The sequence below is a fragment of the Sapajus apella genome, unplaced genomic scaffold, assembly GCF_009761245.1.
Source record: "Sapajus apella isolate SASKATOON/1434 unplaced genomic scaffold, GSC_monkey_1.0 scaffold35, whole genome shotgun sequence".
Lineage (NCBI taxonomy): Eukaryota > Metazoa > Chordata > Mammalia > Primates > Cebidae > Sapajus > Sapajus apella.
This window is the reverse complement of record NW_022436975.1, coordinates 19,298,736-19,318,458: the sequence shown is the minus strand read 5'-3', so window position 1 is coordinate 19,318,458 and position 19,723 is coordinate 19,298,736. Positions and strand designations below refer to the sequence as shown.

Sequence of the window (19,723 nt, the reverse complement as noted above, 5' to 3'; positions counted from 1 at the left end):
TAATTAAACAACTGTGAATAATTAAATATTAATCAGTATATATTAACAATGCTAGTTTCCTTAAACAAAACAAGAGTCACAATAGTTATTACAAACTTCTACTAGTTCAACTAACAGGATTATTTTTCCCATTGAATCAAACAATTTTACTGAGGAATAATCCTTTTTGTATTAATGCTAAATAATTATACTTTTCACTTATTTATCACTGCACAAGGTTTACAGAGTGCTTTACATGCATAATAAATATTCTTCAGCCAGTTATATCTTGGTATAGATGACAAGGACAAGTTAAACATTTAAAACACATAAGCTATATCAAACTCATCTACAAAATGTTGCAGTTCCAAAAAGATATTTTAAATATCAGATGTCTCTGACGCATCTTACAATGATTCTAAATAAACTATAAAATTTGATTTCACATAAATTTCCCAGAACTTAGCATTTGTATTTTTCTCAAATAGGCATAATCACCTATGTTTCACTGGAATCGGTTTCAAAAACAGGAAATTGAATATGGCATTATTTTAGGGAAAAGCCCAGTGGACGTGTAATATTCCAAGCTATCACAGGATAATCTCATGACCTAGAGACGAACATTATTACATTGCTTGCCACCTGTGCTGAGATATGTGGAATTACATGGAGAAAGTCCAAACCTTCAAATATCTCTTATTATTAAAGTTGCTCAGACCACAGGCTGAAATCTAAAGAATTAATGAGGACTAGTTATTACTTGCTCATCATTAGGTAGTCTCCAAGACTCAATTCTTGGTCTTCAGCTTCTTGGGAGACTAAAACCTTCAGACAGGGCAGCTGAGATCTAGGGAGTACTGGCTTGGTATGGACACCTGCATCTCCTGAGAGAAACCCTGGATCTCACTTGCCTCTTCCCTGTTACTGACCAAAGCAGAGGAACCATTTACAGGTATAGTTACGGAGCACAACCACAAAAGAGCCCATACCTACATGGGCAAGCCTACAATGATCACACCCTGACTGCTGAGCTTACTTCTACTTGCTCTTCAGGACTAACCAGAGGAATCAGCTTCTCTAGGAAACATTCCTTGATCACTGTCCCTCACCTCTTCTACTTTAGGTGTTACCCCTATATACAACTTTGTGCTTCAACCAATTAGTGCAGGTAGCAAACACTATTAGAATGACGAATTTACATTTGTAACTGGAACATCACAATGTAAAATTCCTTCAAACACAGATCATGATGATTTTATTTTTATGTTCCCAGGCCCAAGCCAAGTACCTAGCATATAGTAAGTGCTCGGTAAATGTTTGTTGAATGAAGCTACCACTGCTACGTACGGCATGTCTGCCACGTTAATGATCTGGAGGTGAGGATAAGACCCAACTGGAAGAGACCAACAGCATGTAGTGAAAATGCCATGTCATAGTCTCCTTAATGCTAGTATGAATGCAGTTTTTACAGCATCAGAAAACATCTTTCAAGCCTGTCACCATTGACACCTTTGTAGGCCTATGCATGAAGACAATATATCATTTTTTATAATGATAGTATTTTACTGCCATAAACACTTAAAACCAAGGAATCTCATTTAAAAAAAAAACTTTAGAAAATATCTGTATTTTCTGAGATTCCATTCTATATGTAAAACATGTTTAAGGCTTTCAAATAATTATATTATTTGTTCTCTTTCTAAATAAAATACAACATCATATTGTTACAAAGTATTTGAAAATTATACTCTTGATTTTTCACAGAATAATTGAAACCATTGATTTAAAAACTCATTGTTTTATATGTGAATGACTCTGAAATAACATTTCATCTTCTTCCTTCAGGAAAATGATGTTCCAAGGAGAAGTTCAGTTTAAAAATTTATATAAAGAGATTTCTGATGAAGCAAAAACATACACAGACTACATTAAAAAATATTTTTAAAATCCTATATATATAAGATTAATAAGGTTTTCATGAAAGTAACAGACCTGAAGAAAGTCTGAAATCTCTGCAAATTTTCCTGTAATTTTTGGAAAACATAAAACATAAATTTACTATCTGCCTCTTTAAACTTTATTCTATTTTTCTAGAGCATCCTCAAAATAACAGGGGAACATTTTGGGTGGGGTTGAAATATGTACTTTGGTTATATTTTATAGACAATAGATATAAACAAGGCAATTATTATCAGAGAATAAAGCAGACAGACTTGAATTTTGATCACAGTTGCACACAGAATAGAGCTTGATTACTTAATCAGAAGGTAAACTGCAGCCTACACAAAGCACAAAATACAGTCTAATAAATATTCACATGCTTAGGTTATTTCAATTTAGTTCTTACATGCAACTTTATGGGAGTCTAATGTAAATAAAAGATGTACTAAAAGGTTTCTTTGCCCTAGACAAGGCTACTCAAAACTTCTAAAATCTCTTAATCACTACACACTTTTTACAATGCCAGAAAAGAAAATGAGAAATTATTAATTTTTAAAATTACCCAGCAATTCCATTGCATCATCTTCATTATCAATATCTTCTTCTGTTACGGATGGGGTAGGGCTGTGGATGGACTCAAAAGAATCTTGAGAGAGCATCGCAGCCAGGAGTTTCTTATGTTGCTGTTGCTGCTGTTTTAATCCTTTAGTTTTAGGCTCCATCTTTAAGCTGAAGAAATATTTAAATGTTAATTTGCTGTGTTAAGAAAATCTACATATAAATTTCCATTCAGTTATTATGCAAATACATAGACACGTTACCAAAGTTTTCCCCAAGGATAATGGAAATATTGTCTTTCTTGGACAGCCATTTGTACCTTGCAAAGGAATTCCCAAGTGAGTATGGGGAAACTGAAATCTGGCTCATTTAAGGGGGAAGGTGTTAATTTACTCCTACCTATTGTTACCATGTGGAAATTAAAGTCTACTTGATGATTTTCTGATTTTTAAAGAGAAGCTAGAAAGTCCAGGTTGTTAGTCCCTGATTTACCAAAGCAAGTGCATGTTAAGAAAAACACACTCAATGGGATATTTTAAAATACTATGTTAAGATGTTTTAAAATACTCAGCTTTAATTTTTTTTGCATATATGTATATAGTTGTCTCAACATCATTTGTTAAAAAGACTATTCTCTCTTTCAATTATCTTGCTTTTATTTATAGTGCTTTTGAGTCTATCTCTTTGTATAGTTTTACTAGTGACGGGTCTTTGGGTGTGTGTGTGTGTGTGTGTGTGTGTGTGTGTGTGTGTGTGTGTGTGTGTGTGTGTATGTGTGTGTATTCAGTAGACTATTGTATTAGTATCAACATTTACCACCTGGAGTGAAATATGGATACCTTACTTCCATTTTGGACCCTTTAGTTTCCCTACTTTTTAATATTATTGAGTATCAGATAATGTTATAATTTTTATTTCAATAAATATCATTTCTAAAACTCGTGAAGATAGTCCGTTGTATATATCCATATTTCTGCTCTTTCTGTTTTTCTTTCTTCCTTCCTGATGTTTTGAGGTAGATTCTTTCTTGCCACTGAGTTAGATTCACTGTTGCCACTCAGCTCTCCTTCAACTTTAGTGGGGAAAGGGAGTCACAAGTGTGGCAGGGAAGGAAAGCATGTCCCCTAACCATTTATTATCAGTGAGAAGAGTCAATTCTGGGCTGTGTCTCTGGCTACTCCCAGTTTTGTTGGTGTGGCTCCTGTTCAATCAGGGGAAGAAAACCTACATGGGCCACTTTTTCTTGCTAGTCTGGGAGCAGGGAAATGCCAGTTATTCTGTTCAGGGGAGAATTACAAGGTGCCCCTGCTGCTATGCTGTTCTTCTAGCCCTCAGGTTCCTAACCATTCCACCTTCCTCTTTACCCTTGTCACGGTTCTCTTTTGGTGCCTCTTGCTTTATTTCAGGGTTTATAAGGGTATGTAGTGAGGGACAGCAAAATGTAATTACTCTGTGTCATCTTGTCCAAACAGAATTGACACATGACTTGTTAATTAGAAAAGGCAATGGATATCTTTACACTGGAAAAATCTGGTGGACATCACCTTAACCAAGTGATCAAACTTAGCCTTACCAATAACACTGGACAAATTGACATTATGTACTTCCTAATACGATACAATAGGGAAGTACATCCCATCAACTATGTAGAATTTTTTCCAAAAATATTTAATATGAATTTAATCAGAGAACAATCTGACAAATGCAGATTTGGGGAAATTTTTCCAGGTAAGTGGGCCGTAGTCTTCAGGGATGTAAATGTCACAGAAAAGAAACAAAAGGCAGAGGACTGTTGTAGATTACAGAAGACTCAAAAGACTTGACAACTAGATTCTACACATGATCCTTTATTACATGCTAGATGATAGATACATAGATAAAGGTCATAGATAAAATAAAGATGGTAATATATTCATTGGTGAATACAGGTGGAGGGAATGTGGATCTTGATATTATTACTTTTAAATTTTCTGTGGTTTGAAACTTTTAAAAGTAAAAAGTTGAGGGAAAAAATAAGAATAAATATATTAAAGCATACACATCTTAACAATGTTTATCTTAACTTTATCTTCTACCCCAACTTAGTTTCCCAACATAAATAGGACTGTTGCTAAGATGTTGAAAAAATGCATCCCTTTTTAGGTAATTTTTAAATTTGAGTAACCCTTGATATAATTCCAAATGATCAAAGAAAATTATTTTTACTCTTTAATAGTGGATATATAATATAAATATTCACTTGAAAATGGATGGGAGAATTTTATTTAGCTCCAGTCTCTTGCCGTGGCATCTGTCCTCTGCATCATTGCATTGCATTACATGTCTTTTAAACTAAGAAACAATATAACAATGTTAAAATCTTCCTTGACCAACTTTATTCATTGAGAAATAAACAAAACCAATCAAAACAAAATTTTAATTTGGATTTCTTGGCTGATAAATTTAACATGTTAAGCTGGAATTAACACCTAAATTATTTTATCTAATTTATTAAATTATTTTAAAATAACAATATTCATGTAATATTTTAGCCCCATTAGCTTTTGATTACTAGAAGGGATATAGACACTGATTTGAATGACAATCAAATATAGTTCATCTATAAGATAAATAATTTGGGGCGAGTCATTCCTCCTGTCTTTTCCTCAGTATCTTTATCCATAATGCAGATTATAGTAGTACTTCTAATATATGGTGGTTGGACTATTAAAAAGGGTTAACTGACAGAAGAGCAGAAGATCAAACACCGCATGTTCTCACTCATAGGCGGGTGTTGAACAATGAGAACACATGGACACAGGGAGGGGAGCACTACACAGTGGGGTCAGTTGGGGGGAAATAGGGGAGGGACGGTGCGGGGTGGGAAGCTGGGGAGAGATACCAAGGGGAGAAATGCCAGATGTAGGTGATGGGGAGGAAGGCAGCAAATCACACTGCCACGTGTGTTCCTATGCAACAATTTTGCATGTTCTTCACATGTACCCCAAAACCTAAAATGCAATAAAATAAATAAATGGGAAAAAAAAATTCTTCATAAATTTGTGGTGTATGTTGCAAAAAATCTTGTTTCTTTAATATAACATAGACATTTCTTAATACTTTGCATTTTTTGTGGCCACCTTGTTTATATTGAAGTTGCACAAAACTGTTTACGGTTTCCCAAATGTACCTTGTTCTTTTGTGGCTCTGGTTCAAGGATAGTGCTTTGAACATATTTTCATTGTTATAGATACTATTTTGATATTGTTTGGCTCTGTGTCCCCACCCAAATCTCATCTTGAATTGTGCTCCTTTAATTCCCATTTATTGTGGGAGATAATTGAATCATGAGGTTAATTTCTCCCATACTATTCTTATGGTAGTGAATAAGTCTCACGAAATCTGATGATTTTATCCGGGGAAACCCCTTTCACTTGGCTCTCATTCTCTTTCTTGCCACCACCGTGTAAGACGTCCCTTTCACCTTCTGCCATGATTATGAGGTTTCCCTAGCCATGTGGAACGTTAAGTCCATTAAACCTCTTTCTTTTGTAAATTGCCTAGTCTTGGGTGTGTCTTTATCAGAAGCATGAAAATGGATTATTACATATTTTAAAATAATAAATTTAACTCACCTCCTTAAAAAAAAGGGTTAATAAATGTAGAATAGCTCCTGGCAAATAGCTCTATTTATGACTGTTTAATAAATCAATTAAATTTCCCATCATAACATTAAATTTTATATTGTGAATTTAACAAAAGGTAATAGAATATTATGCCTTAGAATATTCTATGCTTACCAAATATATTTTATGTTTTCATGTAAAAGAAAGTTACAGCTTTAAGGCAATTTTTCCCCTTAGGAGTTAAATAATAAATCATAAAGTACAACTGTTTGAAGTAGATGTTATATGTACATTGTAACAACTGCTTCTGCCTATTATGTGCCTAAATATATATATAGGATGGTTCAATAGTAAATATTTTGTGCAAAAGTAATAAATGCTACATCTTGAAATGTTATTTTATATTAATAATCATAATCAAATGTTTATTTATAAAACATAATTATTTCTAAAAGGCCAACATATCTTCAAAACATGCCTGTTTATAGAAAAAGAGTATATCTATCGAAATATAAACTTAGAATTTTATTCCAGGACTATAAGTGTTTTTCTAGAATCCTTGGGGCTGGATGTGTCCTGCTGAATAAACTCTGTATTATTTAATATTTTCAGGAGGGTCTGTGGCCTCACCCTGTTAATCAAATACATCAGTATTTCTACATCATTATGTATCAGCATTCCCACTGAGTGGGATAAAGAAAGAATCTGCAGGGTTCAGATCAGGTTTTGCTATAATGAATTATGAAAATAACTTTGGTTCTCAGAGCATTTTGAATTTCACAATTACAGATAAGGATTGCAAGGAAAATATTTGAATAAATAACTGAGAGATGAAATCTCAAACACTGCAGTTAGGTAAAGTAGATGGGGGCTGAGATTTGAGGTTGGAATTACAGAAGGCAGAGGTCATTTGAATGACACTGGGCAACTTGGACAAGAGGTCATCCTGTGACACTGACAAGGTTGCTTTCAGTAGGTGGTGGAAATAACATTCTGTTTGGAAAAGACTGCAAAATGAGGGGTCAGTGCACACAAGAAAAATACTGTGAGAAGTTTCTTTGTAAAGTGAATGAAAGAGAACAATTAATTAATAGCTGGGGCCAGGGAGACTTCATTTTTTAGAGAGAAGTCCCATCATACTTTCATGCTGATGGGAATGATCTAGGAGAAAGGAATGGTGCTGGGAATGAAGATAAGTGATGAGCTTACATGGGTGAGTGAGAGTAAGGATCTAGCACTGAGTGGAGGAACTTCCGCTAGGCGGGAGCGTGAGTGGCTCACTCATAACCAATGGGGAAGAGCAGAAAACCTAGGCACAAATAGCAAGGTGCACAGAAATCTACTGGAGGAAGCTTATGGAGGTGTTCTTCATGAGCGCAGCTATTTTCTCTTTGAAACAGGAAACAGAGTCATTAGTTAAGAATAAGAATGGGGGAAAAAGGTTGGAGATTGGAGAAGAGCAGGAAAAACATGATGTCATCTTTGAGGAGAATGGGCATGTGAACGGCGGAGGCAGGTGCAGCAGCATCACCAGGTAGTACCAGTGTGTCCCTGAAGTTCAGCGGTTGTGAATTCAATGACACTGGCCAGTGTGGCCATGTGTCCTTCTCTAGCCCAGGTTGATTTAGCCACAGAATAGGCAAAGAATTATATTTAGGCACGTAGAGTTTTGCCAGGAGAGTAAAACAGGAAAAGTGTAGCAGAAGAGTTGACGGCATACCCAAGGGACCAATTACCATGATGGGGCATAGATAAACCTGAATAAGGAAAAAAAAATGAAGAAGTAGGTGGGTGAGAAGAAATAAAACTTTGGCAGTCTCAGTGTTTTGGGGGTCTCAGTTAAAGCTGAGTGTCAGACGCAATGAACTAGAAAGAAAGATGAGAGGCGGAAGTCAGGGAGTGAGATGCCTGAAATTGACATCATGAATTTGCAGATAATGAGAATGAGAAGGTCTAGGATATGACAGAGGGAGTGATGGGGGAGGCAGGGTGGAATTCAAGATACATGGCAAAGAGTAGCCAAAGAAAGTGAGAGGCCAGGTTTGGGGAGGGATCATCAAAGGTGTTGAAGCTGATTTCACCAATACAGCAGGGCTACTGGGGAGAGTGACAGGAGCCAGATATTTGTATATTCAGAGAAAGGGGAATGGCTGGCAGTAAGCAAATTATTGCTAGAAGAAGATGTGGAAAATTAACACACTGGGAAATTCAGAACAAGATGCACAACTAGAGATTGTTTTAGGGAGGAGAGGGCAAGATCTGGAAGCAGCAGAGGATAAAGAATGACTCCAGCCCCACAGCTTGTGAATCCTACAACCAGCAAGAAAAAATAACAGCCTGAGGCAGGGAGGCAGGGGTGTTCATGCAGACAGTGTTGAGTGAGATCAGAACAAGGGGGTTTTATCTAAGAGCACTGAGGGTTCTGAGGCCCCTTTTTCCCAGATCTAAACCTACAGCTTAAGGATAACAGCAATCTTAAAACAGCTTTCTGAAGAGAGACTGTAGAGCAAAGCATTTAAATGCACAGAATTTGAAGCAAGGCACCCCAGCTTAGTGACCTAATGGCTATCCAATGTTGGGATGGGGATGTAGCCACTTTGGGACTTAGTTTTCTCATTTTTGAAAAATAATGTTTTCATAAGGATGAAGTGGATTAAGATATGCAAAGCACATAGAGCAGCTTCTAAGTGGTAATTCATATCATTATGTGTTCAAAGAATACAAGGGGTACATCCTGGATATGTGAATGTCTCCTCCTCTTGAGCCATAACACCCCACTGACTAATGTCGGTCAGTCATTAAAGTATAGTACACATTCATTCCTATTTAAGGGTAAAAGATAGTACTATAGTTACAGACTCTGAAGCCATTAAAAAGATTTTCTCCAACTCTTTCTGCTTCATCCAAGTCAAATCTAATGCTGGTGTAAATTCAGAAATCTTGCTTTGTATTAGAAGATGGAGAAAATATAGTTTCTAGTCCATAGTTTATTGCTGTTCTTGAAATTTAATTCAAATATGCATGTATTCTTTCTACTCTAATGGGGCACTTGGGCAGAATTTCACCAGCTCTTTCCTGTCATAATATAATACCTCAATTTGTAATTTAAAGATAGAGGGGGGGAAAGCTGAATAAAATTAAAACAAATATTTGAGAGACACGTTCACGGACTGAGTTTTCCAGGTAAGGGATTCCACTAGGATTAGAGAAAAGGTTCCCCCTTATTGAGTAGTCAAGTGGGAATAAGAGCTCACTGAAGCTAGGAGGAAAATAGAAGCACTACCATTTGCAATAAATAGTTCTGATTATGACTAAATGAAAGTAAAATCAAAGTTGACACTTCTCTATTTTACACTTAAGAACTGAAGATCTACCGGTGAATAAAGATAAAGGTCCAGTAGGTTTTATAAGCCTGGTATTAAAAAAAAAATTACCCTCGTTGACAGATAAAATTGATCTGGCATTTCACCAAGAAGGTAAATAGATCTTTATAAATGGTTTTCTTCTCCTCATACAGGACACTTCAACTATTTAAATAAGTTAAAAGTTATTTCTCATGGAAATAGAATCAATTTTCTGTAGGTCTGAAGCACCTTAATGAGTATTCTGAATTTTCTTCCTTGCAGCCAAGTGATAAGTCACTGCAAAGAACCCCTGAAAGCTATTACACTGTAGAAAATACAATTTTCTCCTTGAGAAAGAATAGTTATTGGTTGCTGCTAAATTTAACATAGAAAATACCAAGTTACTGTGGCTATGCTATGCATAGGAAAGACTCTTCTGCGATGGTCAGCTGGTAACACTCACAGAAAGTTTAAGCTGCTGTCACATTTCCATTCACGAGTATTTGTTTTCGCACTTGGCTAAGCCATGCCTCCCATGATATTTTTCACCCCAGAGCCCAGACACTTTGCAGTTTTCATTTTTGTTTTGAGTTTCACTTATTGCAGCTGATATTACAAAAAAGTATTACTCTGACTACAGTTTTTCTAATAAATAAGATCTGGACATTTCAACATTCATTCACTACTAGCAGCACATGGGAACTTAGGGTAAACCTCTAGCCACCATTTTGAGCATCAGGGATCTGAGTAAAATAAAATTTTGGAATTTCAGATTTACAAATGATAGTAGTTTCAAAATTTATAAAAAGAAAATGTTAATAAATACATTCAATCAGAGTTATCAACTCTACATTTAAATGATTCTAACTGAGTTTCTCTCTCTTTATGTTCACCATTAACTTTGCTTCCTATGGTCTATTATACATTTAACACTTTTACTATCCCTGATGATTAATGATATCTTTCTGGTACATCAGAAGTCCCTCCTTTCCAATTCTTAATAGCCAGCCACTCTCTGTTCAATATTATAGTAGGTCTTGACTGGCAGTGTACCCTTGAAATTATTTATTTGGTTTTAGCAACAAAGATATGGTGATCTAGATTTGAAGAAAAAAAAATCAACACCAAAACCCCAAAGCAGGTCTGAAACTCTCATTCTAAAAGACAGCAATTGATGTTTTTATCCTATGTAGAGACTAACATAATTTTCTATTTAAAAAATTGCTAAAAGGGATTTCATAAAAGCCATGAACTTGGGTTTGTTTTCCCTTTATCTTTTAATGACTAGTAATATAGCACCTTAGCAGACAGCTCATCTCACCTTCCTGCAGGGCTAGAGCCACTGTCTTCACTTTCCCATTGGTCATTTTTGCTTCTTGGAATTGGAGGCTGTAGCATTTCAGCGGCTAGGGGATCCGCATCATTTTCTTCTCTACCAATCCATTCTCCAATCACACGGGGCCTCAGAAGGGAAGAATTAAATGCCACTGTTTCCTGAAGACAAGAAAAGAATATGCTGTTTTAGATGGCTTTTTCTTATTAACAGGACAACAGGGAAATAATGTTGCCTAGGGATTTGACTGTCAAATGCTCCTTTTTGTCTTTCTGAATTGATACAAAACTTCGGTTTTCTCCAGCTCTATTAGATGGCTTGTTCTATGTGATTTATGCTAATTCCTAAGGTCACTGTGATAAAGGATCCAGAAGTGAAATCTTTGCTTTGAATTTGGAAGGCTGCATATGTGCTCTCAGGAAAGAGACATGGGATGAGCATTCCAGGCAGAAGGAAGAGATGTGTTGTAAACAGGGCAGCCCACATAGGGAGAGAGTTTGGTGTCACTGCTGGAAAATAGTAAGTAACTGCCCAAGTGGGACAGGAAGAGGTAGGGCTTGAAGGGTATATTGCCTCCAATTGCAAAGCATTTTAGATATTTCGGGATCCAGTAGAAATTCAAAACAGGGCCATATCAATGGCAGATATGTTATTCTAATTCAACAAATGTTAGTAATCTGTTTTCATAGACTTGAATATGATGCAGCTATTAAAATGCTATTGTAGGAAAATACTGAATACATGTAATTGCTAGGGATTTTTTGTTATGTGAAGAAAAGGGCAAGTTAAAAAGCAATATTTATAATCTAATTTTTGTTTAAAAAAAGTCATGAGTATATATCCATCTCTTGTTCGCTAACTCATTCATTTATTTATTCTCTAATATTTATTAAGACTTGTTATGGGCAAAGAACTTCTTGATACGCTGAAGAAAACAATGGTGAATAAGATCAAAATTTAATGGTGCCTGTATCTAAATGAAGTAACTACAGGTAATTTTACTTTCTTTTTTTAGCATTGCAACATCTTTTCTATATTCTACAGTAAATATGTACTTGTCTTATAATGAGAAAAATATATTTTTTAAAGCCTCTTCAACTAAAAAATATAGGCCTTGTTTAAATACGTTTAGTGATAAATTTTAGCATTACAATAGTCTTGAAAAATTCTTTACAAATTTAGATGCTGTTCTGAGTCTTTGGATCTCACAACATATTCTACATTGCAGTACAGAATATAACATAATATAATCTTACAATATATACAATATAATATATAACCTACATACAAATATGATACCAAAAGCAACACATGAAATATGATTTAGGACATATTTGATGAGCATTTCTCCAAGTGATAGCAAGTGGTAGAAAGGAACTATCTTAATATTGATCCAGCCTACATGAAAACATAGCAGATACATTTTAGAACCAGTGTTTGTAAAACTTAACAACGAATCTGAACTCCTTCTATACTTACACTCCCTACATCAGAAAATCAAAGCACTACAATAGGTTTCAGCTGTAAAATAATGCAATCAAATGAATGCTTTCAAATAATCAAAAGGGCATATGCATCTGCCACAATTTAATTTTATTTGAAATACAGGAATTAAAATTAACAATACTGTTCAATTTTAAATCTATATTTACTTTTAAAAGCAGATGATTATGAAGACATATTTTTTAATTTCAAAACCGATAAACATATTTACAACTTATGAATGCTTTTCCATTTGTAAGACTTTATAATGTCACTTATTCTCTGAATTTCATTTTCTCCAACTGTAAAATGGGGATAATAATTATAAGGCCTATTGTATCAAACGAATTAGTAAACAACATCATTAAACGGTAAAATTCTTTTTTCTCCCCAAGGTGAAAGACCAGTTGTTTTATTTTTAAAACAATTGTTTTGCTTTAATTTTCAATCTCTCAAGTACCAATATTTTCATAAAATACCATAAAAACCAATAATCATAAACAACAATCTTTACAAAACAAAGGCATATAAAATATAAGTCAAGGGTTTTAAATTTGTTTTCATTCAACAAATATTATTGAATTGCTATAAAATTTACTAAATACTCTCAATTTCTATATTTATTTTATTGGAAAATAACAAAAACAATTTAAGTGGCTCTGCTCTGTAGACTTTTAAAATAGAATTGCTGTCTGTCACTGTGTATTAAATGTTGTGTGTGGATGTATTCTCAGAGAGCTATGAGGTCTCTGAGAAAAAAACAACTATTATATACACATATGTATACAAAATTTATGTTCTTTTGATAACTTTTAAAAAGTAATACAGGTGTGTTCTGCATCTCCTGACTGACCAGAAAGTACAGTTGCATGATGTAAGTGCCCAAGTTTGTCTTTATGTTTACAATTAAGTCGACGATGAGTACTATTACTTTAAATGTCAAGGTCTCATACATAAAGGCAAAAGGAAGCTAAAGAATCTGATACTTGAAACAGCTACTTCTATTAAATGAGAAAGCTAAGCCTTAGATCTGCATCTTTTAATTCTTACTTTAATATGCTTGATCATGGTTTTACAATGAATGCATACCAGAAATGACTTACACAAATTTTTCATTTTGAAGAACATTTTATCATTGTACAATGTATGAGACAAGAATAAAACCAGACCCTTGATTGCCACTATTCTTTCAATCACAATTTATGTAACATATTCCCCTGTGTCTACCACTTTTTTGCATATTTACAAATTTTAATGCTAAATCAAGAGCCAACAATAAAATCTTCATAAAATCTACTTTGGACCATGAGTTTGGAGAGTTGGCATCTTTTTCTGGCTTGATCTACTAGAGGCTGTCTGCTATTTAGGGCCTTAAAGGGAGGGTTAGAGGGAATACATTAAATGCATTCAGAGTATAATCCATATTTTAAAGCTTTTTCATTACTATTCTGTTTATTTTGAAAGAAGAGATACAAACATGTAAAGTACAGAATTAGATCACATATATGTGTGTGTGTGTGTGTGTGTGTGTGTGTGTGTGTGTGTGTGTGTGTATGTATATGTATACACCTATATGGGCCAACATGTGTTTTTTGTAATTAAATATACTAATTCAGAGAAGAGGAAGCTCGAGCTCAACATGGACCAGATTCAACAGTGGTAGTCTCACCAAGAGACATGACCAACTTCAGTATTAATTGTGTCTTCTCCCCTTTTTAAATTTTGGATTCAGGAGGTACATGTGTAGGATTGTTTCATGGGTATATTGCATGATGCTGAGGTTTGGGATACAGATAAATCATAAATTCTGTGTATAAGCCAGATGCAATTATTTAAGAGTGTAGACTGTATTCAGATCATTTTGATGTATCACTGTTGGAATGGACAAATTGAGTAAGAATAGATACCTGGTAGTCAATAAGGGCAGAGTAACCGAACAGGGAATTGACAGTGCAGGCTTTCATTCTATAAAGTTTCATTTTATAGATATTATATTTAAAAGGTTGATGGCCGGGCACAGTGGCTCACGCCTGAAATCCCAGCACTTTGGGAGGCCGAGGTGGGCGGATCACAAGGTCAACAGATCGAGACCATCCTGGCCAACATGGTGAAACCCCATTTCTACTAAAAAATACAAAAATTAGCTGGGTGTGGTGGCGTGCGCCTGTAGTCCCAGCTACTTGGGAGGCAGAGGCAGGAGAATTGCTTGAATCCGGGAGGCAGAGGTTGCAGCGAGCCTAGATTGCGCCACTGCATTCCAGCCTGGCACCTGGCAACAGAGCGAGACGCTGTCTCAAAAAAAAAAGGTTTGGAGGTTACTTGTCTCGCTATAGGTTCAAAGTAGATGGGACTTGAAACAAATAGACAAACAAAGAAAATGACCGCTGGAACAACAGAAACAGATGAGCTTATGCACTGTAAGCCAAAGAGTGAAAAAGGTTTTAGAGTTGGGTATGATCAGAAAGTTGAGAACAGCAGAGAATCAGAACTAACTCTTTGGTCGCTTACTAGGAAATCAAATGCAATGGTAGATGTATCGCTATTGAAAAGTAGAGCACACAGAGAGGATAAGTGGTGTGATATTCAGGATGTTTAATGACAGCTGGCATAGAAATCTAGTGAGAAATAGCTGACAAGCAAAGCAATATTAAGAGCTGCAAACAGGGTCAGAGGAGTTAGGAAGTGAATAATATTTTACACTTGAAAAATGGGGCTCCACTATTTTTATTTTTCTAAATGAACAAAGCTCTTTATATTGCTCCCATTCTAGTGCTGATGAAAAAATTGAAGCAAAGAGCATTTTCTCCTTCTAAAAATGTATGTAACCCTAAAAATTTTTGAGTAAGTCTTATTACATATAGATCAAAGTAGCAGAGTTTTCATTATATTATTTATATTTGATTAAGCTAAGTAAACATCCTTCCATACATCTTTCTGAAAGGATTTTAGTGAAGACAGCAGTTCTAAACACTGCATATAACACATCACAGACAGCAATCCATGGCAAAATATAAAAATGTAAATAAATAAAAATGATTTTGAAAATATTTTAAATACATGGGTAAAAAAATCATTTAAAATTTCAGAGATAAACTTTTAAAATTCTAATTATTCTTTAGTAATATAAAAATACATGTTCCTTTGCCCTTTCAAGTATAGAGGTCCCTAGGTTTTGAGGTTCTTAAGCAAGTAAGCATAACTTTAATAATAAAAGCAGGTCGGGCATGGTGGCTCACACCTGTAATCCCAGCACTTTGCGAGGTCCAGGCAAGCAGATTACTTAAGACCAGGAGTTCGAGACTAGCCTGACTAACATGGTGAAAACCCATCTCTACTAAAAATACAAAACCTAGCTGGTGGTACTCGCCTGTAATCTCAGCTACAAGAGGCTGAGGCAGGAGAATCACTTGAACCTGGAAGGCAGAAGTTACAACGAGCCAAGATTGTGCCACTGTACTCCAGCCTGGCCAAGAGAGCAAGACTCCATCTCAAACAATTAAAAAAAAAAGAAAAGAAAAAAAGAAAAGCATTCCCAGTCAAAAAGTCTCCCAAAGCTTACAAATGTCTGTAGTATGACTTATCAGCAAGAAGTTCGCCTATCCAGGAAGTAGTTACCTTGTCCTACAACCTCGCTCCAAGAAGCCCGTTTTCAGTGGCTAATCTAAGAGTTCAACTCCTGTGACCGCTAGTTCTGAGCACAACACTTGACTATACTCCAAGCTATGGGACTCTATTTCCTCTTGTTAATAAAACTGGATGTTTATGGAAGGCTGAGATCATGTCTTACACTCCTCTGTTCCCCTCATAATAACTAGCATAATTCTAATTTCATGAAAATAAACATGAAAAGATGTGTTGAATGAATTTTTAAAATCCTCAAGAATGAAAAACAGTACATATGCAGTGAATTATGAAATATCTCTACATCTAACTAAAATCATGTAAATGATTCCCAGACAACACTGATTAATGTACTTTTTAAGCCATATCAGAAGAATGTCTACAAGATGGTCATTTTAAAAAACTGAAATATTTTTTATAAACTCTTAAGGTTTGGATAAATTATTTTGATCCCGCTATTTCAAAAAAGGAAGATTTTGGAATACAACCCTGTTACAGAAATACATTAGATGTTTGAAATAGATAATAAGCATCTTTAAAGTAATACTATATTACTTTAATATATTGAATTCAAGTTAGGGATTAAAGATGGTAATGCGAGTAAACTGTTAAAAGCTCTTTTCCCACTAGCTTTTATTCTTTGGAATGATTAGTGTGAACTGATTCATATTTAGTACAATTAGTATGTACTGACTGAAGGCCAGTACTTCACATCAGCAGTTGAAAAGAGTATTAAAATAATTTTGTTTTTGTCTTTAATGATATTTACTTAACAGCACACATTTTTCTCAAAAACTTTATATTACATTCAGTGAAAAACCTTGAACCATCTGTGTCTTACTAGTCAACATGTTAAAACTATAATATGAATAATGTAGAAACAAAATTGCTTTTATTTTATTCAGAACATATTAAAGACGTGCTTGTGGCTCTCAAATTGTATTACTAAGTTTCAACTTCGTTTGAATAAACTTTTCACAATATCAATTATAAATGGAGTGCAAGGACATAAGATCATTTGAGTTTACACTGCTTTAAGACAGTTAACAGTGGAAAGTTTATGAAAAACAGGCCAATCTTGCTGATTTGTATCTACCCACACTTAAGTGGTAAAGATGAGAAATTATCTTCCATATCTCATAGCATGTAATTTACACAGAGCAGCTGGAGAAAGAAGGAGAAAAGGGAGGGCTGTAGGCATTACAGGAAAAAGACAAATTTAAAAAGAAACAACAAACAAGTGAGGCCAGATCTCAGAACTGAGGTCCTATTCCCACATATTTTGTTTAGAAAAGCTTCCCATATAATTAAACTACTTTAAAAAATCTTATGATTGACCAAAATTGTATATATTTAAGGTGTAGGATGTGACTTTTTGATGTGCATATATAGCATGAAATAATTACATTCTAGCCAATTAAAAGAATTAAACTACTTTTTATCATGCACTTAGCATACTGAACACATATAGACTACGGAATTGTTTGAATGCCAGCTTTCTCATTCTAACTCCTATCTGTTCCATTTCCCTCTGTTCATTTTGTTTGCTGATTCCCATACTCCCTTCCTTAAAATTATCTCCTATTATAAAATCTTACTCCCCTCCCTGATGAACTTCTATTTTCTTATATTACTCTGGTTGTGTTTCTGCCTGGTACACAAATATCCCAACTCCAACCATTTGGATCACTGTTACACTGTTGAATAAAAATAAGACTCATTTTAGAAAAAATGTTATGGACTACAGAATCCCAGTTAGGATGTCCTATAAACTAGAAAAGCAAATTTTATGCTATCTTAATAACTTTTGCATTGCTATTTCTTCCCATATTACAGACTAGATATCCCGAGAACTCAATCTTCAAAATATTTAATACTTCTTGCTGAAATGGAAGAAGACATCATTTTAATGCAAAGCTTAGGAGAAAAAAAGCTTGTGGGAAAAGAAGGGAAATCGAAGACCAGGCTGAAAATGAGAGGGAACTGATGCAAGTAGCTGCCCTGTGCTCGTCTAAAATTCTAACGTCTAAGTATATGCAATCAATCATAATTAAGGCTGTTATGTTAAGTTATTGTAAACCACAAAGATAACCAAATTTCTTTGTCAAGTGTGTTTCTAACTGTAACTACCCTGGACATTTTGCTATTCACAGAGGGTCGTTGTCTTGTTTTTATCCTTTTTAAAAGGTGGCTGATAATAAGTTATGGAACTTTAACAGGTGCACTCAAATATAGGCTTCTGATAATTTTGAAGATTGTTACATTTGAATAAAGAAAAAAATGCACAGTACTCATAAAGAGCTGAAGTATTCACAAATAACAAGCAAAACCAGAGTTAACTAAATAGACTGAAATCAGAAAGCTGAAGCAACCTTTTTGACTTTTGCCTAGAATATTGCTGATCCATATTTTGTTTTTCAGAGTCAAGGAAACTTATTTTGAACTATTTACAGCCTTTAATAATTGATTAAGGTATACTCTTATGAACAAAATTTGGAGCATGTTTGTTTCTCTCTGTCTAGTTCCTCTAGAATTTGGAAACTACCAATGAGTATTCTTAACATATGGCAATATAGTTGTTTGCATCAGTGCTGTAAGAATCATTTTTCTTTTGCAACAGGATGCAATTGGATAAGGTGGTTATTTTACCAAGGCTTTAACTGGAAAGGTATGCTTCCTTTTAAGCAGTCAATCTCAACTTGCAGAGCCAATATAAGCCCAGTGGGGAGACTGGCCTCATACCCTCATCTACAGGGTTCCTGACATGTGGTCAGTAAAGAACGTCACTTTCTAACAGGTCCAGGAGATCCAGTTTATCTTCAGACCTTAAGAGAAGAGGATCACACAATTCGCAGGTATTTGAGAATACAAGCCCATGGCCGGGATGGGCTTTAAAGACCTTATCTGAGGTTCCTTGGGGAACAGAGTTCCCTCAAAGCCAATCCAAAAGGCCTATGTAGAAATAATTATTCTTACTGCACTTCATGCAAATAATCAGGCCAAGTAAAAGACTAAAGTCTATTTTGCAAACAACTCAGTCCTATTATAATTTTTTTTTCTCAACAAAATAAGGGCAGGAGAAACAGAAATCATGTTTCAAAACTTATCATACATTTGTCATTAAATTCTAAATTCACTAGTTGTTTTTCAGTTTTTGCCTACATTTTAGACTAACCCTGCTTGTTCCTGTGAACCAATCAACAATCTCTAGGTGCAGCTCAGAAAGACCAAGAGAGATAGCTAATGTAAAAATCTGGATCAATATTCTAGTTCTGAGCAATTATCCTGCAAATCCCACCAGGTGATGGGAATAAATAGGATGCTCATCAGTCAGAGGTTTCCTTTTGGGAAAGTAAGACAAAGGGAGCTAACTAAAGCCAAGCACCATGTACCCAAATCCTACAAGCATAACTACAGCCACCAGTTATCTAGGTGTATCATAAGACGTCCTTTCTTCTTCCCTGGGGGAGGAGGACGCAGTTCTGCAGTTTCACCTTAGTATTTGGCTTATGATAAGGAGTCCATGCAGCCCCCACCAAGGTGCATTTTGTCCCAGATTCAATTCCAAGCTTTGGGTCAAAGCCCTAAGAAAGAAAACTGGATTTAAGGGATCCAAAGGTGGACAACCACAGATGTTAAAAGGCATAGCTCAGGTAGGCATGGCTGATTCCTGCCAATTAAGCCAAGCCCAAGCATCCTGTTCCATGGATAAAGGCCACATTAGTATCTGAGGTACAAATGAGTTCTAGGAAATTCAAGGCTACTGACAGCAAGAGATATAGGGCTCATGTGGGTAAGAACAGATGATTCCACCCTTGGCCCCTGCTTCATGGGTGCAAGTTGCTTTGACATCCATGACA

At 35.2% G+C, this 19,723-nt stretch overlaps 1 protein-coding gene across 2 annotated transcripts in view; it reads right to left on the bottom strand.

Moving 5' to 3' along the window:
• The window catches only part of CUNH8orf34 (chromosome unknown C8orf34 homolog), a 442,661-nt gene that overhangs the window by 264,564 nt on the left and 158,374 nt on the right, over nucleotides 1–19,723 (bottom strand). For both annotated transcript variants that reach the window (XM_032296290.1, XM_032296289.1), the window contains 2 exons: nucleotides 10,749–10,921; nucleotides 2,483–2,649 (listed from right to left, as the gene is read on the bottom strand). In XM_032296290.1, coding sequence (XP_032152181.1) covers nucleotides 2,483–2,649; nucleotides 10,749–10,921 — 340 coding nt within the window. The remainder of the gene's footprint in view (nucleotides 1–2,482; nucleotides 2,650–10,748; nucleotides 10,922–19,723) is intronic.